This window comes from Erigeron canadensis, chromosome 8, assembly GCF_010389155.1.
Source record: "Erigeron canadensis isolate Cc75 chromosome 8, C_canadensis_v1, whole genome shotgun sequence".
In the NCBI taxonomy this organism is placed as follows: domain Eukaryota; kingdom Viridiplantae; phylum Streptophyta; class Magnoliopsida; order Asterales; family Asteraceae; genus Erigeron; species Erigeron canadensis.
In genome coordinates this window covers 39751782-39776739 of record NC_057768.1, presented here as the reverse complement: position 1 = coordinate 39776739, position 24958 = coordinate 39751782, and the positions used below count along the sequence as shown (strand labels likewise).

Below are 24958 nucleotides of genomic sequence, written 5' to 3'. Positions count from 1 at the left end.
ATTGATGTATTTTTTCTTATAAAAATTACTAGTTTCTGCCGAGGATTGTATTCAAGAATCAAGGGACACGACTTAAGCCAAGCCAAACATATACTATCTTGCCAGACATTTTACTTTATAGGTCAGGTATCATATGTATTGGATGTAGTAGAATTGTAATTAGTAAATATACTCGATACGAAAGTTAGACACTTGTCCAGGTCCATTGCAAGCCATGGTACAAAAAAATGCATTTCAAGCATAATAGGATCATATGATATGATAAAGATAGCAAAATTCAAGATCCCAAACAAGTCTCTATATAGGATCCTAACTCTAATAGAAGTCGAGGAACAACTTGATGAGAGAAGATGTCTATTTACAGAGGGTAAGTTGTGTTCAAGATTCTTCCTTCGTAAAATAACTTGGTGGCAAACTAAATTCTTCGACTTGATTCAAGATACCGATCTCCTCATCATCCGGCTTCTGCATATTGGTGAAAGAGATGCATGATGAGATACATTTTCACTTTTCCAGTCAATGAAAGTAAAAATGATGAAGTTATCCTTGTGCTTTTCAAATATATTTTACCAGTTTGGTATCAATGCTAGATCTCAGAAAATTGGACAATTTGCAGAGAAAATCAACTGCAGATTAAATTTGGTGAGGGAATAATGCACATATTCATGAGCACCAAACTTACCAGCATTTCCAAGTTATAAAAACGATCTAGCATCTGTAGGACATCTGATGCAGAAAACTGCCTATTGAAGCTGCAGTGGAGATATGAATAACACCGTAAAGAAACTTCGTGATGATTGAGGCATTTTTCTATTTTCACATAAACTGTACTAGCGTCTAGCGGACTAGCAAAGATAGGGAAGAAACGAACCTTCTCCGCATATATTCTGTTAGCCCATAAAGAACAAAGTGGCGGTGTATTCCTGAAGCAAAGAAAAGTATTAAGGCCATAATCTTGAAGCGATCGAAAAATACTGAATGTTAAATGGTAACAGGAACCAGATAAATGTCTTCTAAATTCGATTGCAATGCAACCAGATGCTCAAATATGATAATCCACATTGACTTTTATATGATATGGAAAATCAGCCAAGTCTGCCCACTTCATAACTTTTAAATCTATATCACATACAAAAACCTAATACAATGTGGTGGGGGCCAAAAAATATACACATTACTTGGTAAAACAATCAAGCTTTAATTGCATATAAAAGCAATTATACAAATAAATTAGATTCAAAGATGTCAAAGGCGTGGCTTCCTAAGGGCTTTCAAACTTGATCAATAAGTGCTAAAAATAAAGATCATAATTGACAATTCGAGTATTAGACTATTAGCTATTAACTTTTTAGGTATCCAACACAACACACTTTTGACCATATTGCTAGTCCCCCACAATTTCTCCCTCTATTATACCATATAGTCTGAAGACTTCTTCATCAATTAGTACAATGATACACTACCTATAACCCCTGAAGTGACAGTGTTGGTAAAGATATACAAGATTAAGATATAAAACACACAATCCTCTATGACCATTACACTTCTACGCCATATATATTCACTATTTAGCTTTGGCATTTCGGTCATGCTTGTCCTTATTTACATAGATAAAGATCTCTCCTTATATGCGTACAATTAAAAGAGAAACTTTAAAAGTCATTATAACCAATCCCTGAATCAGTTATACAATTCAGGCTTTCCATGAGTTTACAAGACTTGAACAACCCAAAAAAGAGAGTAGCCAAGTAAACATGCAGACAACATAACATGCAACTTCATTCCCTACATTTATTACAAAAACGAAAAAAGTGAACTTTTAAAAGAAATTAATTTCAATGTTACTCGATATTATATACATTAGCAAAACAACTAGCATTGATTTTGCATAACATTATGTATCTCAGAACAATCAGACCAAAAGTTGAGCCTTTCTCGAATAGTCAAACTGATAAAAATTACCTCGCAATTTCACAGGTGGATAAATTTCAAGAGCTTCTAGTAATTTAAGCTCCAAATCAACCTGTGATTGCTCCTAATATACGAAGAAAAAAAGCCAAAAAATAAAAATAAAAATCAGAGCATAGTAAGGTGAACAAAAACTATAAAGCTCAAATATTGTTGAACACAAGTATACAGCTACACTACACCGTATAATCTGGAAATATATAATCATCTAGTACTACACACCTTAATAAAAACAAACAAATGAGATATATATATAGAAATGATACATACATAAATAAACGATTGTATGCATAGCACAGTTGTACACTGGCCAAAAGTTAGCCGTTTACATATTACTCCCATAATATACAAGTGAGTTAGAAAAATGAAAAATACGCATATACAATTATACATAAAACTAAACACATACACATGTGTCAATGTATAATTGCATATATAAACACACATACAAATATAGAAAAAAGGGAAAGCACCTTGCGAAGAGAAGAAGCAGAAGAATTGGGAGGTTTGCAAGGAGAATGAACCGACAAACCATCTTGTTCTTCTTCTTTACCCCCACTTTTCTTATTATTATTATTTGCCCCACCATTCATCCTTTTTTTTTTTTTTTTTACTTTATAAATTACAGGAAGCTAAATATTTAATGGGTGTATATATTATCAGTATGAATACATATAGATATAGATAGATCACGTAAAAAAGGAAAGAAATTTATAAAGATTATAATGACCAAATTGAAATTGAAAGATAGTAGTAATATTTTGGGGGTTAGGGTTTGTTTTCATGTGTTCAATTTTCCAGGTAGGGATGGACTTTTGGTGTTTGATCTAGATTTACTTCGCTACTTTTCATCTGGGTTTGTTGTTGGGCTAACTTTTTTTTAGTGGGTTTCTGTCAATGGATCTGTTGGGTTTTAATGTTTTTATACCCTATGATTATTTCTTTCTAAATTTTTCTAAAATCATACAATATGACAAGTGTATCCTATTTAATTTTTTCATAATGTTATATTTTCATTTTTCACAAGTCATTAATCTATATTTTAAGAAATTTTTAGGCTTAGGAACATGTCACAAACATGTCAAATGTCACTACCTTGTCTTCTCGTGAGTTGTGACATTGGTATCATGATTTCTTTACTGTCATAAGTGCATCTTTTTGGAGTTCATCATAGAGACTAGGGAGGAAATGATAAAGATTAGAGAGTGGGTTGGGATGGTCGCCGCGTGATACCATTGGGCAAGTTTGTCACAATGGCGACATGGTGAAAACGAGGTGTGAAGTGTGAGCTAGGGCCAAGGACCATTTCAATCAATTGAAAAAAAAAATAGTGTTGTTTTTATTGAGTTTTGTTTTACTAATTGTTGGAAAGGTAAGGAAGATGTGTCATTTACTACTAGTGTGTCATGAAGTGTATGAATAAAAAAAAAATGATGTGGCGACCATGAAAAGGTTAGAAGATATTCATTGTTCGGGGAGCCCAATATATAGCAAAACGAAAAAGTGATGATATTCTTTATATGGACTTTGTACCGTATAATATTAAACTTATACTTAAAAAGCCTTTGGCCTCAAACCCTCGTTGTAAGTTATAGCCCCCCACCCCACCCCCCAACAAAAAAAACCACCCTTAAACATAAGTTCAAATCTAAAGATACATAATCCCATAAAAACTCAAGGCTTTTAATATGTGAAGGCCTTAAGCAACTGCCTAACCGATGTATTTGTAAAGCCGACCATGAATATGCATTATTTATAAAATCCAGTTTCTAGGATGCAAAACTCAAATCCATTTTAGAACACAACATTATGATTAGCTGATGACGTTTAAACAGGGTCTATGATGTTCGTGTTTTTGAATCGTGATGCATCGTAATCTATCTATGTACAAATACAAATTAAAGAATGTATGTCAAAAACACATGCCATAAGGTCCATGCAACAATTGTGTTATGGAAGATACACAAATACGTATTCATTATTCATTAGGGATATGACGATTGACGAATGGCTATGAGGATCCTAGAATTGATTAGCATTACATGCATCGCATCTATCATCTATCTCGTTTATGAGAGAGTTATTGTCATGCTAAAAAACATAAGGTTTTGGATATCCAATTCTTGCTTGTGTGTTATGCAAATGGATTACTTTTTGGTATAGGCTTAAACCTTTTGAAGGTTATGAACCAGATCATCTTTTTGGCTTAGGTTGCTATCATACAAATTAAAGTAATTAATGAATGAAAAAAACGTAACTTTACTTATATTGTAAAATTACTAAAAAAAGGTATATAGGTTGATAAAAAAAAACCAATAAAAGTGACTTCAATACAAGTTTTATAATGGTACCTCGTCTAAAGTCTGAACGCTAAGCCTACTATTCAAAATATTAAAACCCTGCATAAAAACAATTACATAGTCAATAAAAACTGTTGAGTATTATCGGATCTCATATAAAGTATGTAATACATAATTTTAAAGCTTTTAGGATTATTGCAAAAGAAAACAAAATTGATATCTATAATTCTATATCTATTTATATTACATAATAAAAAAATTACACCCCTTGTTAAAAGTTACACAGAGAACATTATCTAAAATACCCGTCCTCATAAAACAAAACATCAATTTTTATTTGTTATCATTCACACACATGAAACTTTCTCTTTATATTTATCTCTTTCTTTCATTTACAGCCATTAATGATATTTACCACAACACGCGGATACCATCTATATTTATAGTTAGATGAATAACTTACTTTGGTTGAATTATGTGATAAAATATGTTTAAATAGATTTGTTATATAGTTTAGTCGATCGTAATCGTATAATAATAAAAATTTAGTCTGTTTGAAAAGTAAAATAGCCGACAATAGTTGTAGAATATTATACCTCGGCCTCAGCCACCGTCGATCTGGCTTAGAACCCTCCATTCTCGTACGCCTGTCTTTCTCCTTTCCCACTCTACACATATACATACATACACACAAACACTTTCTCTTTCTCTATCCTAATTAACCATTTTACAACTTGCTACAATTATCATTTATCAATCAAACATGGGTTATCTTGCTATTTTCATGCTGGTTTTCTTGGCTGTTGCTGGTTATTCAAGTAAGCTTTTTTTTTTTTTTCCTTCTCATCTGGGTGTTGTTTTTTGGACCTTTTCAACTTGGGTTCTCTTAAAGTTCATCTTTTTTACCTTTAAATTTTACTACTTTATGTATACTTTTTTCTTCTTCTCAAGAAAAAATAGGTTTAGCTTATAGTTGTGCTCACAAGATTTCATTCTTAAGCTTTATTTTAAGCGAATGAGCTATTTTTATCACTTTCTACTGTCTTTTCTCAAGTGGGTTTCTTTTAGATTTTTAATTTATGATAAAAGTTCAAGGCTTTTATGCTTATGTATACAGGACTTTTTATCCAAAACAACACTAGGAATTAAAGTATGTACCAAGATTTAAAATTTCTCTTTTTCCAAATGGGAATTTGTTCTTTTTCCTTTCCCACTTTTTGTTTAGATTTCTCTTTTGGATCTTTATCTTTTTAGATGTTATTTTAAAGCAAGGTGCAACTTCTAGATTACGTGACGTGATGATAATTAATATATTTATTTTGGATTTGGGCTATGGTTAACACTCAAAAAAATAATAAAAATGTTCGCAATATTCTGTTTTTGTTATTCTCTTAGTTGGGTCTTGTAAAACTCTCATTTTGATCTCTTATATTTGATCCATTTCATGTGTATTTTGTTGTTGGTTTATAAAAACAGATGCAGCTTATTGTGTATGTAACACAGCACTGAGTGATCCAGTGCTTCAAAGGAACATTGATTATGCTTGTGGTAATGGTGCTGATTGTAGTCAAATAAATCCAAATGGGGCTTGTTTCAATCCGAACACTGTAAAAGATCATTGCAATTATGCTGTTAATAATTATTATCAAAAGAAAGGTCAAGTTCAAGGAAGTTGTGATTTTTCAGGCACTGCTAGTCCAACCCAAACACTCCCTTCAGGTAAACATGACTCCATTTGAATTTCTCATTTTACGCTTGTAAGATTTCTCATTTTGTACGTGCGTGTATTTTGATGGTTTACAGGTGTAAATTCTGCTTGTTTTTCTGGGAACCCTAGGTATGATCTCACTTGCCATTTTTATTGGATCTTGTCTTTGTCCGCATTTTCATAACTGATACCTGGTTAAGGGGCTGTTTGGGGTTGCTTATCTTTAGGTGATTATCTTGACTTATATTAGTGTTTGTTATCACTTATCTGCCATAAAAATAAACAATAATCTGGAATGCACATAATTAGTATTCCCATATACCGGCTAAGTTTCTTAAAGATTTGATACTTATTGCTGTTTTGGCCTTTTGGGTGTTGATTAATTTTGCAATAATTTGGTGCATAACTTTAAAGGTAAATGCTTTTTACAAGTATTTTTACACTGATGGAATTATGGAATTGCAAAATCCAAGAGAAAAACTGTGGTAACCTGTACGATAGGCGTTCTTAGCAGATTTTGATCCCAAGAAGCTCATTTTATTTGATCTTGTCGGTAGTTGTGGTTTGGGTTTTAGGTGGACCTCTCACTTGGCTTGAAAGTGAACTCTCTATATTGGTGTCAAAAGATTGTGGCTAATAAGTGTATGCTAGATTCAACATGATAATGATTAACCTCTCTTTCCTACCTAAAGAGAGTTAGGTTTTTGTCAACCTGATGCTGACTTATACTTTTATGATCTATCAAGTGTGTTGATGTACTGATAATGAAATCTATCAGGACATCTTGCAAATAAATTGCCTGTTGATATAATTGCTATTTGTAGATAGTACTGTTACTCCTTACAATGTTTTGCAAGTTTCTATTCTTGTCAAGTTAATTATGTTCGGGTCATTTATCCTATGGGACATGATAGACAAAATCTGTTCTTTGAAACCATAAATCAACAAGAAAGATTTAAGTAGTTACATCATCTGTTTAAACATCATCTTCTCATGGTTTTCTGATGAATAATGCATCAAAAGCTAATTGTATTTGCCTATTTGGAAACGATTGAGACTTGAGAGCATACTTTAGTTTAGAAAGATAAAGTTGTACCATCTACTTTCTTGACCATATTTCGTGACTTATACAAGTATGAAGGTATAGTTTATATAAATATTTTATGTGATGGCTACAATTTTTTGGTGATTCTTGCTGGTATAGTTTTTACAGAATTGCAGCAGTCAACTTTTTGAAATCTGATTATCCACTGTTGATGTTTTTTTGTCTAAAATTGTCAGGTCTTTACATGCACATGCTCTTTTGCCTTCTTTCTCAAAGTGGTTGATTTGAAATGTCTGTGGACAATGATCTGAAAAATTATTAACATTCTTCTTCGGGTTTTAACATTGCAGCCCTACAACTCCGACCCCACCAGGAACCGGAACTGGGACTCCTCCAGGAACCGGTATTGCTACCCCGCCTCCAGGAACCGGAACTCCAGGCACCGGGACTGGAACAGGAACTCCGGGGACTGGGAATGGAACAGGGACCGGAACTCCAGGTACTGGGACTGGAACTGGAACTCCAGGTTCTGGGACTGGAACTGGAACTGGAACTGGGATCAATGTAAACCCACCGTTTGGAATGGGACCTACAACTGGCTTTGACAACAGTGGCTGCATGTCTATTCACAAAATTACCAACCTTTTCAATCTTGCAACCCTTTTGGTTTCTGGGTTGATCTGGTCCAGGCTTATCTAAACAGGGCTTATATACGACCTGTGGATGAGACATTCATGTTGTAAAGTAGTGTTGTATTAATTATATCGGTTGTATCCTATGATGTATGAACCCCCCTTTTTTTAGTATGAGATAGAAGATGCATTCATTACCTTTTTAATATATACTAATAGTAATAGACATTGGGATCTAATTCCTTTCTCTTCGGGAGCATTAGATTCCTTTTAAGATCGGCTATACTTTCTTTTCTGAGCTAGTTACCTGAATATCAAAGAATATACAACTTGTAATGTGTGTGTTATATTCATTCTAGAGAGAAATGATGTGTAATTGGTTTTTGTGTCTTTGGGGAAATGAGTTACGTGTACTTTATGCTAGTTGAAAACCATAAGCTGAAATTGCAATGTCCCTCATATGGACCAGAATGTTCATCATTTGCAGTGAATATGATGATGAAAATGTACTGATGTAGTATATAACTTACTGATCGTAGACGTAGCTAATAGTGTCAACTAAAGATGTTGAATTATGTCTAAGTCGATGTAAAATAGTTGCTATTTCTTGGGTTCATGATGGTCACGTGTGACTCTTTTTTGATTAGGAATATTTTCTAATCCAAAAGATTATACCCTCAAGAAACGCAACTATTTTCTGATTACGGATATTTCTAGATTACAAACGATAAGACTCGTAAAGACGTATATCAAGTTGGATGCCCCAAAAATATTTCTCGTTATTTGCTAATTTATTTGATTCCAATAAAACCACGTGTACAAACAAGGGATCTAACAATCAATATTGGAAGATAAAAGAATTTCTTTTTCATACACTAGCAGTGGAACTTGCACAACCTCAGAGGACGGTTGTGATTTTATACGACTGCTGCAGTGAAAAGAGGAATGACAGACCAAAACTCTACAAATTGACATACCTACAGCGAGTGAAAATTTCAAATTTTGGGTAACGAAATTGATAAAACAGTTACAATGTTTTCACACAGATTGATTATAAAGTCATCCGTTTGAGTAGTCAGCTGAACTGTTTGCGTATATATCTAATGTCGATCAAATATATCTTGGTACAAGGTTCAACTCTACAAGTATTTGCTAGCAATTAAAGGTAGGGTTGAATGATTTACCACAACTTTAAGGATCTGAAAAATGATTAAAACACAACACAGATTCTCTTATTTACAGGATCCCAAATTAATATCTATTGCTTCAACAAGATCAGAACGAAGCATATCTAGCATGCTATGAAAAGCTTCAGCTTAAACGCGAAAATACTAGTCAAGTTGACCGACCAATGCCTTCTCTTCCTGCTTCAACAACAATGGAGGAGTGCGTGTCTCAATGAAATCTTTGATCAACTTTGTCACGGCATCTGGTTTTTCAACATGTGGGATATGACCGCATTTTGGTATTTGGCGAATTATGGCATTCGGAAGTTCACAATGTAATTGCTGCAAGATATTGTACACAACTTGGGCCATATGTAATTTTGTCATAATAAGTAGGGAGTTAATGAAATTTGAGGCCACTAGGGACTAACCACTGCAAGTTTGCTGTCAATTATTTGATCATCTTCTCCCCATATTATGAGCGTTTTCTTCATAACCTAGAGTGCAACCATGAATATAAACAATCATATGTTACTAATTCAATTTCAATATAATGCAAATTTTAGAGAAATGTTTATATATCAAGAAATAAAATGAACCTTATAAATCTGGGCAGTGACGTTGTATCCCCCGCTATTCATAAAATCGACCGTTGCTTCCTCCCACCAAGGTAAAAGACAATGTAATCGTCCGATCTAGAGCAATAACAAAAAGGAGTATCATTTTTGTTACATGAAAGAGGTACTAACTGTAGAAACTGTTCAAAGTGAACGAACTTACTCGAGTCCAATCTAAGCATGTACTGAATGGGAGAGATGTAAACGTCAGGTTAGTAGCAAAAATACGCAACGGGAGGCTCTTTAACAAAGATACCTGGTCAAATTCGTCATATAGTTAACTTAAACAAGTCATGTCATTCACAGAGAGTATTTGGAACAAAAATTCTAAATAGTAGAAGTGAGTTTCAGCATTAAAAATTGTTTCAAATTTCCTTATAGTTATTGCTGATTAGGAAGGGTTTTTTTTCCTTTCCGCCATGGTTTTGGTTTCTTGCTAGTCTTGTAACTCAAGCCTATACACCATACTATAATGTAAGGAAAGACATTTCAGCATTTGGCACACACTTGATATCCAATTGGTTCATTGTGAAACTTCTTTTTAAGATTACTGAAAATTCTTCATGGGTGTCATGGTTTCATCCACCCGACTTATCCATCTTGCAACCTCTCATAATTGTTTTATAATTTGATCATTCATGTACCTTAAACCTTGAGATATTTTTGTTTAGCCACTTATTTTATATATTTATATTTATATTTATTGGCCTTACAGACACTCCTTATGTTTCTAAGCAGCATACACTTGGACTTTCGGGTTCCAACTGAAACTATACCCAGTTTGATCTTCCAAAATTGGAGTATAACTTTCTAATAGAGGGAGTATTATAAATCCTAAACAATAATTTGACCATGGAGCAAGACATGAGGGACAATTATTGTAAGTAAAAAAATTCATATGAGCATACTCACACCAGCATAAGCTACAAATTTTGGTAACCTAGATAGGCTTCCTGTGCCTTCTGCATAAACACTTGCATCAATCAAGATCAACTTATCAACCTGTAAAGAACAAACACCCTAATCAAAAAAAAAAAAAAATGAAATACTTTCAGTGCAATACATAATATTTGGAAACGGGTAAACTAAAACAGATTAGCTTATTAGAAAACGGGTGAAATTCTTTCAAGGCATAATTTAATACATAGAACCTCTAAATCATTTTAGTCAATACATAATATTGTTTCTGACACATTGTTTCAGGCCAACTTGACCCATCTTGACACATACAAAAAAGTAGACCTGCTCATTTTACCAAATGTTTTATGCCATATATCCACCACTCAGTACTTACAGCTTCTGGATGATAGGTAGCAAAGTCAATGGCAACCGCTGCTCCAAGACTTGGTCCGACTAGCAACATAGGCCTTCCAATGTAGGATTTCCAGAACTAATCAATAAAGAGAAACCAGTCATCATATGAAACTATTCCATTGTTTCTTGACCCACAATTTCAGTTTTAGTATTTCGCATACCATATGAATGGGCCACAAAATGAAAACAAAGAATGCTCAGAGTCTCAGACAGAACAACTTATATGCATATCCAAATTTCAAGACTTAACAGGGCAACACAAAGCGTAGATCTGGAGAACATTTTGTTGGCAAGTTGCTGCATACCTGATAGAGGTGATCACGCTTGGATTCTACATTACATAGTGGAAGCTTTTCTGATGTAACCAGAAAATGATAACAAGAAAAACAAAGTTAACCAGAAAGTTTATATATGATCCAGTATTAGAAAATAGAAAAAAGAGTATAAGGCAACCCAAGTCAGAGAAACCCCATCCTAGAATATCAATTGCCCAGGTCTCATAGCCAGCCTGCTCAAGAAGTGGAAGTGTGTATCTCCATTCTAAACAAGAACTGAAGAATAAGAGTTAAGGTGTTAATAAAACTGGACCTTTTGACTCAACAAGTCTAATAAAATGCTAGATAACGATTATTAGAATTTATGATCTATATTGAGATGAATACATATATCTAAAGTGCCTTTCAAAGCCCAAAAGCCATGGAAAGAATGACTCACAAGAACAACCATGCTTAAATATGAAACACAGCTTGAAAATTTTGCCAAAAAGGGAGTTTTATAACTTTCAAAGATACTCTGATATGGGATTTCTTGTAAATTTCATTGGACAGTAAAACAACATGCGTGATGCTACTAAACTTTTACATTATTGATAAGTTGAAGTTGTATTTAACATATACAAAGTCAATAGCTGGGTACCTGTCAAATCCATGAAGTAGAACAAGCGGATTGGTCGTGTTTTGTATTATTGGCTTCACACAACTACTCATTATACAGTCGTTTGAGATACTAAGCTGCAAATAATACCAACAGCAACACAACATCTATCTATCAGACTTGGAATATAATTTTCGCTAGCCAAAATGATTAAAAATAGAAAAATTAAATTGAAAAAGAAAAAAATTAAATGATGTCCATTGACAGACTAGTAGAGCTGATTGGAGAGAACTCATGATATTTGAAAGTAATAAAATAAATAAATAAGTTCCATATAAGGCTATAATTATAAAAGAGAAGAAGCAGAGATATGATCACTTGGCATTGTATTCTATAGTTAAAACTTAAAGGGTTCTTTAATCTTGGAGGTAACACTGGCCTTCACATATAGCACATTGTAATTATATGTTACTGAGCTAATATATGGCAAGTTTTTATAACATATATCAGCTAAATAGATTGCGGACAGATGGCACAAAAAGTACGAAAGTTTTTGAAATTGCCCTTTTAACGTACTAAACTAGTTGTTTGTTAATTAAATGTACTCAACTTGGATTTGTCACCCTATAAAAGGGTCCTTGACCTGCATTGACCCAAAATTGGCGACAATCAGTGCAAATTGACCCACATTTGGGTTGTGATTGGCAGACAAAAAGGCAAAGAGGAGTTCTGAGTTCCTGACGACGTGCATCTACCGGTGGTTTGATGTGATGGCTATAAACTCATGACCAGGCTATATGCTCAACATGCCACAGTGGAGCAAGAATTATTGTTGAGTGGGTTCATTACCAAATTTATCAAGGCATATAGATAAAATCAGGGGGTTCAAATAAATTTTTACATGAAAATTTCATGAAATTACACTAGAATTATGGAGAAAAGATTTATTCAACAGGTTCAAGTACACCATATATCTAGCCTCGCCCATGTCAACAATTCAAAAAGTCTTTTTTGGATGTCAATATGAAGTTTGATTCCTCATATTAACAGAAGCAAACAATTAAAATAGTACACTGGACCCCAAGTGGGAATTAAAGACACTTTAGTATATTTTCATTTTGGGTGCCCTTATTAGTTCACTAGACTTATGCCCACGCAATGCGGCGGCGTTGGGGTAGTGATGGCGAAGGTGGTGGTGGTGACGGTGATGGGGGCGGCAATGGGGACGGTGATGTGGGCGACGATGGTGAATGTAAAAGTAGTTGATGTTGAAGGTGGTATTGTAGTTATTTTAAGTGTTGGGGGATCTATACTGTAAATTATTTCATTAAGGGTATTATAGGTATATATAAGATGAAGATGTGTTAAATTAGTGAATAGAGAAGAAGGGTATTTTGGGTTTTTCAAAGGTAGAAATATTAAGGAAAAATAAGGGTGATTTATTTTATTAGATAGTATATATCTACTAATATACTAAAGGAGAAGTAACAATGTCATAAGAAAAGCTTATGTGTCAACAATCTAGCCTAGCCAACAATGCTTTTCTTATATCATGCTTTACAAAGGAGAAGTAACAATGACATAAGAAAAGATCCCATATATCGGCTTTCTTATGTTTAAAGGTTTTTCTTTGGTTAGAGTTATCCCGGGATGACAAACTATGTTTGGCTCTTTGTGATGGTTCTAACCGAGTTTTGCCCGTCACGACGTCACCCGTTCCAGCCATTTCTCTGGCCCACATAAAATTACTTGATAGTGTGACAAAACAGATACGAGTATGAAGTACCTATCTATATATCTATTTATTGATCTACCTACTATTGTATATTAATAAGGGGATATCAAAATTGATGTAACAAACCATATGTCATTCGATTGGAGTGTCCATACCGATCTTTTATAATTAGTTTAAGTGTAGCATTAATACTATTTTCATTTACATACTTCAATACTTATGTTTATATATAAACATTCTCATCATTCAATAAGTGTAATCTGTAGCAATTAATTATACTATCATAACATTATTACATTATCTAAAATTTGGTTACAACGTTGTTAGCCTTAATTTTGTAAGCTCTAAGTAACACGCAAATAAATAACCTAGTAATATATTATAGAAAAATCCTTGAAATATTAGCAGAAATTTATTATTATTATTATAATTAGTGTATTAAACAGAGCCAACAAAGTACCCTATTAACATGAGAAACGCATTTTTCCAAATAATCAGGCTATGGTACATCATTGTCTAGAAACCAACATAATTCATCTACTCCTTTTTGGTATACAAGCATTACAAAATTGTCAAAAATAATATAAAATTTACCTCCACCTAAAAACAAATTCAATATAAAAAAATTTTCAAAGTAAAAAACTTTAAGATAGATATCCATCATTGAAACACTTCCAAATTAGTTAGATGTGATAAAAACACTCCCAAATTAGTAAAAAAAAAAAAAAAAGAGTGACGTGTTAAAAGTCAAAGGCAATGGGACCTATTTTCTTTCCCCCACAACAAAAAAATACGAACACACATGTAATAAACAAACAAAAGTGAGGAGTTAGTGAGGATAGACAGAGAATGATGATGATATCGTTTCAAACTTTCAATATAAATAAAAGGTTATGAAACGGCCACGGGTATAACCCGGTTAGGTCAAGCGGGTTACCCTGATAACCCGAACTAAGAAAAACTTCATTCATTTTATATTTTTAGATAGATATAGATAGGTAATGAGAAAAAAAGGGAATATATATTAGATTAACCTCCACAGGTAGTCTTTGAATTCTTGAAGCTAATTTTCTGGCAAATGGGTCTTTCACTTTATTAACTTCTTTGGGCAGAAACTCCGGGAAAACCTCCGCCGAGACTCTGAACACCGGCAGCCGTCGCGCATGAGAGGTGTGGCAGGTGGGTGAGAAAGATGTGGAAATGGGGGTGGCGGTGAACATTATGTTTTTAGCCAGACAGGAAAAAGGTGGGGATTCTATATGTATATGTTAATGACAAGTGATACAGACGTCAATATGTAATTAAAATAATAAGGTCCACCACCACCACCACCACCACCACCGAGAAGTTGTTAGTTTTGTATCTTAATGCAGGAGGAGGTGGAGCATCATCTTACTGCCATTTGCTGCCCTGCCACAACCTTTGTCTTTTTTTTTCTTTGCTACTTTTCCTTGTTGTATACCACGTATATATATGGAGCGTTACAATTCGACAAAAGAATAAATGAATAATACGGTGAAGAACCATGATAGTCTGAACCCATATTTATCATCTATCATTTCTGATATAATAATTAATAATAACTAAAATATTATAAGATTTTTTATTAAATGATTGGGACTATGAGAACTAATATTATATACATTAAACACCAGAAGGGTTGAATATATAAACACTCTCATTATAAATGGAGAGCAATTAACCATAACTTAAGCTTAATGAAAGAATCACACATAACACACATAAATCCCTCCTTAAATTCGTGTGTCTTCCTTTTCAGATCCGTGCATCACCTTACAGACTTACAACGGAATCATCATTTCATTATCACTCAATCATAATCATATTGTTTTGAGAACCCGAAATCAATAGCAATTATATTTAATGCTCTTACAGGTTCCACATGACGATCGGGGATGTTTTATCACTCGAATCGAATCATGTTTATTACAACATAATATTTGCAAGGGCGGGCAAACTATTAAAAATGTATCAACTAAGCTAGTCCATATAAAAAAAAATTAAATTTTTACTAAATCTCCTTTTTAAATTCTTTTATGAGTAATCCTCTTATTTAGTTTAATTTGAGAAGAATAAGTGGTGAATATAGGGTTGTTTCTTATCTATAATCACTCACATACCAATTTTTTAATATTTGTTGTATAATAAATAATGAGTCGAGTCTCATGAATTTAATAAATTAAAATATTGATATATGATGAGTTCGTCATCTAAGCTTAAACGATGGACAGTCCCATATTTACTTTCCTCATGTATTATATAGAAATATAGATAATTACCGGTAATTAACTAGCCTAAATCTCACGCATTGCAGCAAAATTGTTATAAAGTGGTCGTTATAAAGAGATGGTGATATAATGTTTTTTGTGAAGAATCAACGTAATGAAATTTTACTTTGTTAAAAGAGTACAAATGATAATTTATTGATGTATTGTATAGAGGATAGTTTAGACAAATCATTCATCTCCAAAGTCAAAACATGTAATATATCAACGGAGTTGTTTTTTTTTTTTTTCTTTTTATATGAAGTAGTAGATATAATGTTTTTGAGATAATAAGATAATTAGATCGAAGGAGAAAAATTTTATAGCAAAGTTAACCTTATAAAACAATGAACTAATATAGTAATATATGAATCTGCATTCACATTTTGCACAACTTGTGCGTTTTGGAGATATTTCTGTTAAAATGAAGTCATATCTTTTATTTATATTCGAGAATATGTAGTAGGGCCATCTCTGGAAGTTTATAGATCCAGACCGAGCATGAAAAAGGGTCCGTAAGCTAGGCGTAAGAAATTATATTATAAACCATATTCTTTAAAAACAACAGTAAAAGTTACATCAATAATATTAACAAAAGTTAATGTTAATAAAAATTAAAAAAACAACGCAAAATTATACTATTAAAATAACATATCGTTATATCTGAAATTTTTTCTTCATCTACCATTTAGTATTTCATATTCTCGTAATCTCATTTATATAATATCTATTTTTATTTGTCATAATATGATATGATAGTAACAAAAATGATATAACATTATTTATAGTGTAGGTGACTTATCAGCCTTGGAAAATCACTCAAGTTTAAGTCTCATTTAATATATATGTCGGAGTAGATTAATAGAGGTATTTCAAGAGTTTTGAGTTATATCTAAGTCATGTAACTCATGTCTGTAATTTAATTATTGAATATAAGGTTTCATAAAAAATATATAATATTTATATAATTAAAAAATCAAGAGTTGGAAAATGGTTAATCAACCTAACCAAATAGCCTAATAACCCTCGTAATTATGAGATGATAACATTTAAAAAAATCGAGCATTTATCATTTTCCTAAATCATTTACACAGTTTTTTACATGAGTGAGTGTAGCACCCGGAAAAAAATACATCAAAACCGGAATTACTTTGACCCGAACGATACATATAGTTCACTAGGTTACGTTATACGCGGTAATTCTCAAAAACCCAAATAGCCTCACCAAAGTAACCCGAAAATTCGATTAACCTTCCCGAGTGTTATTTATAAAATTCCAAAATTAGAAATAGAAAAAATATATAAAGTACGGCATAATTTATTCCTTTCTTTCACATCACATTACCAGAGTAACCACCTCTAAAAGCTAGGCAGTTGACGAGAGTCAGAGACATCAGTAAACGATGGACGCCGGAACTCAACCGCCACCACGGCGACCGCCGATGGAACCACTCCGTCAACAAGGAAGCGGAGACTTCACCGCCATTATCACTGTCCTATTTGCCTTCATCGTTATCTGCTCATTGGTAAACACACACAGTCACACACACACACAATATCATTAATTGTTTGTTTATTTATTTAGTCAATGATTTTGTTAATCGTTAATTCTTAGGGTTTTAATTTATACTACTGATCGTGCTTGAAATTAATTATTTATATACAAATCGTATATCTATAATCGGATACATTCGTGCGGATTACCGAGCTTTAGGTTTACTTAATTACAACTGTTAATATGTGATAACTTGATGCGTTTATATTTACTTATAGAGTTAAGTAATGTATCCAACTTGTGACGTTGTATATCGTTCCGTTTATCTGGGTGGTTACCTTTTCATTAGGTAATAGCTGTTTTTTGCTAGTCATATAATTTGCCAAGTCATCAAAACCGGTGCCGCGTCAGTGTTTTACAAGCTATAAAAGGTCAAATACATACAATAACAATGAATTATAAGTTTAATACTCACAACGGAAGGTTTTGAAGTTGTGTACATTCAGTTGCAAATGTTTAGTTACTTTGTAGTGTTTTATAAGGGTACTTTATAAGCTTTAACCAAACCAGTAGTACATGTTTGGAGCAACTTTGCGAAAAGAAATCCGAGAAGTTTAAGTGTATGGTTTGGACTTTGGAGTATATCTAATTTCCAGGTCCTTTAACAAAATTTATACCGTTTAAATGTATTCGCTCGAACCTTTAGTAATTTGTATTTTTTATTATCTGGGATGGGTAGTTGAGGGTAATTCATATTTTCAGTGTATAATGCTTCCCATTGAATGCTGTAGATCAATTCATCTTTTTATGTAAATGGAATCCTTCTTTGGGTAAACACATTAAATGCTTACTTAATTGGGTAAGCCTCCTTTGACGGATCCAATCTTAACGCCCAAGATGCTTCTAACCAGAAAAATGAATGCTTGTACTTGAGAAGCTTGTGGTCCAGTGAGTTCTACTTACTGGCTGCCTGGCGTAGGCCATTATATTGAACCAGACAAAAAATATTAATAGTAAGGAAAGAAATGGAAAAATCTTCAGGCTCGGCCTCCTGTCCATAGATTTGATTAGGAGCTTTCGGGGTCCTATGGCTTTACTAGTTATCAGATAGATATTGGAGGTGGGATTATTGTCTTTGTCTTACTCACTATGTTTTCATAAATAAGACCAAAATCGTGAATTTAGGGGTAAAAAAACATGCATCTTATTTACTAGTGTAAATAAGTTTCTCATAGTTCACATTTTTCAAGCTGGAATGCAAGATTGTTTTCAAGCTGACAAACTTCAAGTGCCTTCCCTTTATGGAAAATATTTCTTAACATAGATAGCATGGTGCTAGGATATATATATATATATACTTGACCTACCTCTGCAGAGGCTTATGACGATTAGCAATCAGCAAACTGAAGCGTTGCTTCTTTCCTATAGAACAAGATACACCATTTTCCAGTTTATGTTGCACATGTACGGATTTTATAAGCTTCAATATTGCTTTTGGTAATGCTTATTATCGCAGAAGTCAGTTCGTTTTTGCAACTCAGTTTCATGTGTCGGTATTCTAGGTCCCTGTTATCTAATCGTCGAATCGTCATTCATTTTGCACTAGTTTGGGATAAAAAGCTTGTTCCTGTATTAGTATAATATGCTTATTTTGCTGACCATGTAATTTCTAAGCAATGACAATATAACATTATTATTTTAAGATTTAAATGGTGAAAAAAAGTGCGAGTTATGACAATACTAATTTATTCTACTCAATGCATCTTTGTTTCTTATATTTACAGGTTCTGCTTCCGTCTTCATCACCAAACTTAAAGAACAGCTTGACAATCTTACATCAAGTTCCTGAAGGTCATGTTGGGGTTTACTGGCTAGGGGGTGCCCTCCAGAAGACAACTACCACTCCAGGTTTGTTAGCAGTACTTTGGAAGTGATGTTTTTTCACACAATGAAGCAGCCTCGCTTTTTTCTTTTTCTTTTAACATATATGTATAACTTTGTTGTACTATGTCATATACAGGCTTTCATGTGAAGCTACCTCTGATAACTCATTACGAGCCTGTCCAAGTGACCCTTCAGACAGATCTGGTTAGATTTTTTTTGTGTTTTTATTTATTCTAAATATGATGAAGAATAGTTGCGTTACTGAACTACCTAATCTTGGACTATGGTCCTTAATGATAATATATAGGTTAGGGATATTCCTTGTGGGACAAAAGGGGGTGTTATGATCAACTTCGACAGGATTGAGGTAAACATAAATAATAATACTGACATTACTGCTTTATGAGTTATAATTCAAAGTACTTCATTTATATATGATTTATTTTTGGCTTATAGGTTGTTAACCGCCTAAAAAAGGAAGCTGTATATGAGACCCTTCTCAACTATGGTGTAGAGTATGACCATACTTGGATATATGACAAAATTCATCACGAGATCAATCAATTTTGTAGCGTTCACTCCCTTCAAGAAGTTTATATAGATATGTTTGATCAGGTATTAGTGTGATTCTATTAGTAAGCCGTTATATCATATAAGTGAGAGGTTACACTGATACACACATGGTAAAAGAAAATATATATATATATATATATGGTTTTTATTTATTTTGTGTATGCTTATCTAGAAGAGGCATATCCGCAGCTGTGAAGCATTTACTATGATGGAAGTTGTGTTTTCGTTGCAGTGTATAACAAACTAAAAATTATTAGTTTCATAAGCTGTTCTTTTCTTTGTTTTGTCATTGATGCAAGTTTTTTGCATATATAAAACAGAAAGTTTAAAATTTTCAGATTGATGAAACAATGAAAGATGCTCTTCAAGCCGATTGTACGCGCTATGCACCAGGTATCGAAATTATCAGTGTTCGTGTAACAAAGCCTAGAATCCCAGAAAGTGTAAGGAGGAATTTTGAACAGATGGAAGAAGAACGCACTAAGGTACATCACCTTTCCCTTATGTGATTCTTAATGTGCTTTATCTTCTTTAAGTCTTTTATTATAATATGCATACTTACCCACTTTATCAATATAATAAGGATCGCTTGATTCAGTTACTCTAGATGTGGCAATTTTAACCAATATATATAGAAAAGTGAAAGGTCCATTTGGGTTATGATATATTGCCAATGAGTCAGACATGTGAAAAGTATAGCTTAAAAGAGAATGGTCAAATAAATTGAATGGGTCAAAAGTAGCTCGATGTGTATAGGCAATTCATAAAACCTTTTAAGTCAGTTTAATGAAAAAGTTGGATTACTGGAGTTATATGATTACTTTTTCTTTTTGACACACTAATTATTCATATAATGTTGAAGTTTTTGAACAGAAAGTGTTTCATGTCAAACCAACGACCCTTTTAACCTTTTCGACCGAAGCCCCTTTAATTCATTTTACAACCAGCCCATACCCCCCCCCCCCCCCCCTTCTTTATTTTCGCTTTTAGATTCACAACATTTGACCCAGCATATGGTATCAATTGAAACTGCAAACCACTTGTTCTTTGTGTACATGCTATTGAAATAAAAACCCCCCAGCTATCCCATTTTTCCACCTTTAGTACCAGATTACAACATTTTGACCCAACACATGGTAGTATTAGTTCAAACCACTAATCATGTATCTAAATGCTATTGAAATAAAAATAAGGAATCTTGTGGGCTCGGATTAGTACTGTAAATATTTCTGTCATGATCAAGATGACAATCGGGTAATGTTACTATATAACATTTTTAAAAGAGAGACAGTTTATTCTTCATGGGATATCTGAAACTGGAATCATTGTGGTTTTTGTACAAACTACGAAGAAGTACGAGTTATCTATGCATATTTTAATGACTTATTAGTGACCATATATAGGTATTGGTATCAGTGGAGAGGCAAAGAGTTGCTGAAAAGGAGGCAGAGACACAAAAGAAGATAGCTATTACCGAAGCCGAGAAGAATGCTTATGTTAGCAAGATTGTGATGGAACAGAAGTTGATGGAAAAAGACAGTTTGAGAAGGCAAGAAGAAATTTCTAATACAATGTATCTTGCTCGTGAAAAGAGTTTGGCCGATGCCAAATACTACCAGTGAGTTCTACCATTCTTGTATATTTCACATTTTCACACTATTACTTATAAGTTTATTAAGTATGCAAGATATTCTCTTTTCATGTACAGGACCATGAAAGAGGCTGAAGCAAATAAGTTGAAACTTACACCCCAATTTTTGGAGCTTAAGTTCATTGAGGCAATTTCCAATAACACCAAAATGTTCTTCGGAAACAAGGTTATATATTTTCTCTCTTTGGAAATTAGGTTATTTATTACATTTATATGATATAAGAAACCAAGCAACTCAATAGTAAATGTCATGACACTCGGCAGACACATGTTAATACAACCATATGCTTAGTAAATGTAGTATCTGTTGAAGTTAATATTAAAAATCTATACCATCAATCCATCATTACAAACCTTTCTTAATAAAGTTATTTAGGAGGTATGCTCTAAATATACATTCAAATGCGGGCTCTTCCCTTGTTTGCTAATTATTTTTCCTCATTTGAGATAAAACAATAACCTACCTCTCTCTCTCTCTCTCTCTCTCTCTCTCACACACACACACACACACACAAACACAAACACAAACACAAACGGAGTTTGAGCATTGTACTTTAAATGTAACCTTACAGGTACCTAACATGGTGTTGGATCAAAGGTTACTTGGAAACTTTCTGAAAGAAATGGAAGGAAAAAGGAACTTGGAAGCATAGGCTATAATTTTGTTACTTTTTGCCAATGGTTGATACAGTGGCATTACAGAAGCAAAAGAGTTAGAAACTTGAAAGAAACCCAACTACATTTCCACTTCGGATTGTTTTGTTTTTGTACTTCTGCAGCTTCAAGGAATACCTATTATTTCTATTTTGAGATGTCCAGAAAAATTCACGTTGGTGATTAATTTCTGCAACCGTTGGTCTTTACTCGTTAGCAAGGATTTACTAGCTATAGTTGCCTATCACTGTTTCCATGTCGATTGTAAAAACTAACATGTTAGCCGCTCCTATGGATTGAATGGTCAAATATATGGTTTGTGCAAACATGCAAGGTTTATATCCTTTTGGAATTTTCTTGGTTTAGGAAGGAGAATATACAACAGAATGGTTACCTTATAATTTAAAAGGGACATTGTAATGAATTTATCCTAGTTTATTTATACCCACTTTTGATACGGGTAATTGGGTAAGTAAACAATGTGACATATCGCTTTACAGGAAGAAAAATTAAATGTCGATATGTCACTTCAAAGCTGGATTGTCATCTATATCTATATATCTATACATTATGAAATATTCCCCATCATTTTTTCAACTAAATAGTTGATAACTATAAAATGTCTATCTTTTTTTGTTTTATTATTTTAAACAATTCTAATTAAATGAAATTAATTACAATAAATAAATATATATATATATATATATATACTATTAAAATAACTACACTTACACCATTAACATCAATTACTTGCACATTAATAACAACACTGTTACCGTCACCACCACCACACCGTCGCATCGTGCAGACATATGACTAGTTGCGCATTTGGTATGGACCTTTGGTGTATGATTCTCGTTTAGCCAGGGTTGAGAGGTCCCAGAGTCCCCGTGCGGAGACTTTTCTCCATATTCCTACTTCTATTTTGAAATTAACTTTTTTTTGAACAACGAGTTATTAGTTACCATTTGAGACACCAAAATGACATTTAATTGGGCAGTATGCGAAGCTCGAACCACACATACCTAGGATGAAACCCAAGATTCTCAAAAATAGCCTAATAATCCACTTACACAAATGTAGAAAGTGGGATTTGAACCCTGATGTATTTCCTTAAAGATAGCCCAATAATATGGATATTATGAGCAATTTATCAGTAGAAAGGAAAATATGTTAATGTCAAAATAGTCAATGAGTTGATGTTTCATCGGTAAGATATTGTGTACATATTTTAGTGAAGGTAATTGATGGAACTTATTTATTTAAAAAATATTAATGAAATAAACATTCATAATCGTTGACGATAATTTGTCAGTTTTTCAAAGATTATATGGTTAGTGAAATGTTCATCTCAAAGCTAAATTTTTTGTGAAAACTAAAAAACTGAACAAGACACACTGTGATTTGAATATAACACAATGCGTTTTAATTGTGTTTTCTAAAAACACAAATGTGTTTTTATTGTGTAATTTAAAAACACATTGTGTTAAGTTTTAACTCACAGTGTGTTTTTGATAAAAACGTGTGAAAATCAGAAAACTGTTCAAACACCGTGATATAAACTTAACACAATGTGTTTTCTAAAAAAATAATAAAATTAAAAGCACATTGTATTAAATTCAGATCACAATGTATTTTGACAAATTTTCTAATTTTCACAAAAAATTTAGTTTTCAAATAATCACACCCCTATATGGTTAATCTAAGTATCATTATTGATCTATTGAAAGACAACTAACTAAAGTCGAATAAAATAAGGTTTCTTAATAAACGAATTTTCATCAGCTAAATTTTAATATAAATCACATATAACATGTATGAGGTGCACAATACATCTATATTTATATTATCTAATAAAATAAATCATTTTTTTTTTCTTTAAATTTTCTGTCTTTGAAAACCAAAAATATCTCTCTATTTTATTTACTACTCCATCTAATCTAATATATATATATAATACAATTAATGAAATAATTTACAATATATATTCATAAACACTTAAAATAACTACATTTCCACCTTTAACATCAATTACTTTTACATTCACCATGATCGCCGTTCTCACCGTCGCCTCACCGTCTTCCCTGTTGCCGCCCCTACCACCGTCACCACCACCTCCGCCATCACTACTCCCACCACTGCCGCATTGCGCGATCATAATTCTAGTTAAGGTTAGTATAAACATGCGCGTGTTAAAAAGTTTATTCATAAATGAAACATATGTGTATTACTGTGTCTTACATATTTTTTTAATCGTTATATTCACATTGTAATCCTTTTTAATTTTGTGTTATGAGTTAACTAAAGTTCTTTAAAAAAAAAACAAATCGCTAGAAGGAGGGCTTCAACCTCCGACCTTGTGGTTAACAGCCACACGCTCTAACCAACTGAGCTATTCCAGATTCTTGTTTGTTCTTCTGTTCTCTAATTCTTTGAACCACTAAATGTATGTTTAAGTTGTCAAAAAGGGTTGTCTCTTAGTCTCTAACCGCGAGTTAGTTATTTGGTTATGCATTTCTATTTGGTTGATGGAATACGAGCATAATGCCCGCGCATCACTGCGGCTAAAAGGTAATGACAATATAAAAGGGAGGCGGTGGTGGAGATCGAGCGAGGCGGTGGAGAAGGAGAGCGACGACGAAAGGTGTTTGAAGATCGATGAGAGTGTGTAATAATTAGAGAGAAAGAGAGAAAATGGGGTATATAATGGTTTTATATTTAATTAGGGGTATTTTGGGAAGAAAAAAAATGATGAAATTTAAAAAATCCAATACTATTTATAAGGGAGTATAGATAAGAATATAAAAGATGAAATTCTACTTTTGTATTTAAACTTTACAAAAATTTTGTGAAATAATTTACTTCTATAAATATAATAACAATTTTACTAAATCTTATTAGAAACAAATTAAGTATAAAGAAACTATACTTTTGTTATACTTTACAAGATAAAAATAAAAGAGAATATTGAGTATATGTCTATTCAAGTGTTACTATATATTAGTTTTGAAATCATGCATACTACTGTAATACTAAATAAAGGTAAAAACCCATGATT

General features: G+C 32.9%; 4 protein-coding genes and 1 non-coding gene across 5 annotated transcripts; 2 read left to right on the top strand and 3 right to left on the bottom strand.

Annotated features, from left to right (window-relative positions):
• Window positions 1-218: 218 nt before the first annotated feature.
• LOC122579525 lies at window positions 219-2865 on the bottom strand. Its single transcript, XM_043751708.1, has 5 exons — window positions 2442-2865; window positions 1963-2035; window positions 872-923; window positions 683-752; window positions 219-465 (listed from the first exon to the last, which is right to left on the bottom strand). Exons 1-5 carry the CDS (start codon window positions 2559-2561, stop codon window positions 379-381), a joined length of 402 nt encoding a protein of 133 aa, XP_043607643.1. The 5' UTR covers window positions 2562-2865; the 3' UTR covers window positions 219-378.
• A 1989-nt stretch (window positions 2866-4854) lies between these two features.
• Window positions 4855-7861, top strand: LOC122578556 (PLASMODESMATA CALLOSE-BINDING PROTEIN 4-like). Its single transcript, XM_043750536.1, has 4 exons — window positions 4855-5086; window positions 5745-5987; window positions 6072-6105; window positions 7372-7861. Exons 1-4 carry the CDS (start codon window positions 5032-5034, stop codon window positions 7718-7720), a joined length of 681 nt encoding a protein of 226 aa, XP_043606471.1. The 5' UTR covers window positions 4855-5031; the 3' UTR covers window positions 7721-7861.
• A 930-nt stretch (window positions 7862-8791) lies between these two features.
• LOC122578653 (uncharacterized hydrolase YugF-like) lies at window positions 8792-14807 on the bottom strand. The gene is made up of 10 exons (XM_043750661.1): window positions 14393-14807; window positions 11666-11760; window positions 11204-11301; window positions 11056-11105; window positions 10731-10826; window positions 10349-10438; window positions 9600-9692; window positions 9419-9514; window positions 9251-9316; window positions 8792-9161 (listed from the first exon to the last, which is right to left on the bottom strand). The coding sequence occupies exons 1-10, from the start codon at window positions 14576-14578 to the stop codon at window positions 8985-8987; spliced, it is 1047 nt and encodes a 348-aa protein (XP_043606596.1). The 5' UTR covers window positions 14579-14807; the 3' UTR covers window positions 8792-8984.
• Window positions 14808-16968: 2161 nt separating this feature from the next.
• On the top strand, window positions 16969-22244 carry LOC122578155 (erlin-2-B). Its single transcript, XM_043750053.1, has 9 exons — window positions 16969-17169; window positions 18923-19046; window positions 19159-19226; window positions 19330-19389; window positions 19479-19637; window positions 19934-20080; window positions 20999-21213; window positions 21304-21412; window positions 21819-22244. Exons 1-9 carry the CDS (start codon window positions 17047-17049, stop codon window positions 21897-21899), a joined length of 1086 nt encoding a protein of 361 aa, XP_043605988.1. The 5' UTR covers window positions 16969-17046; the 3' UTR covers window positions 21900-22244.
• Window positions 22245-24228: 1984 nt separating this feature from the next.
• Window positions 24229-24302, bottom strand: TRNAN-GUU. The gene has a single exon. It is a non-coding gene; the product is annotated as a tRNA-Asn (tRNA).
• Window positions 24303-24958: the final 656 nt, after the last annotated feature.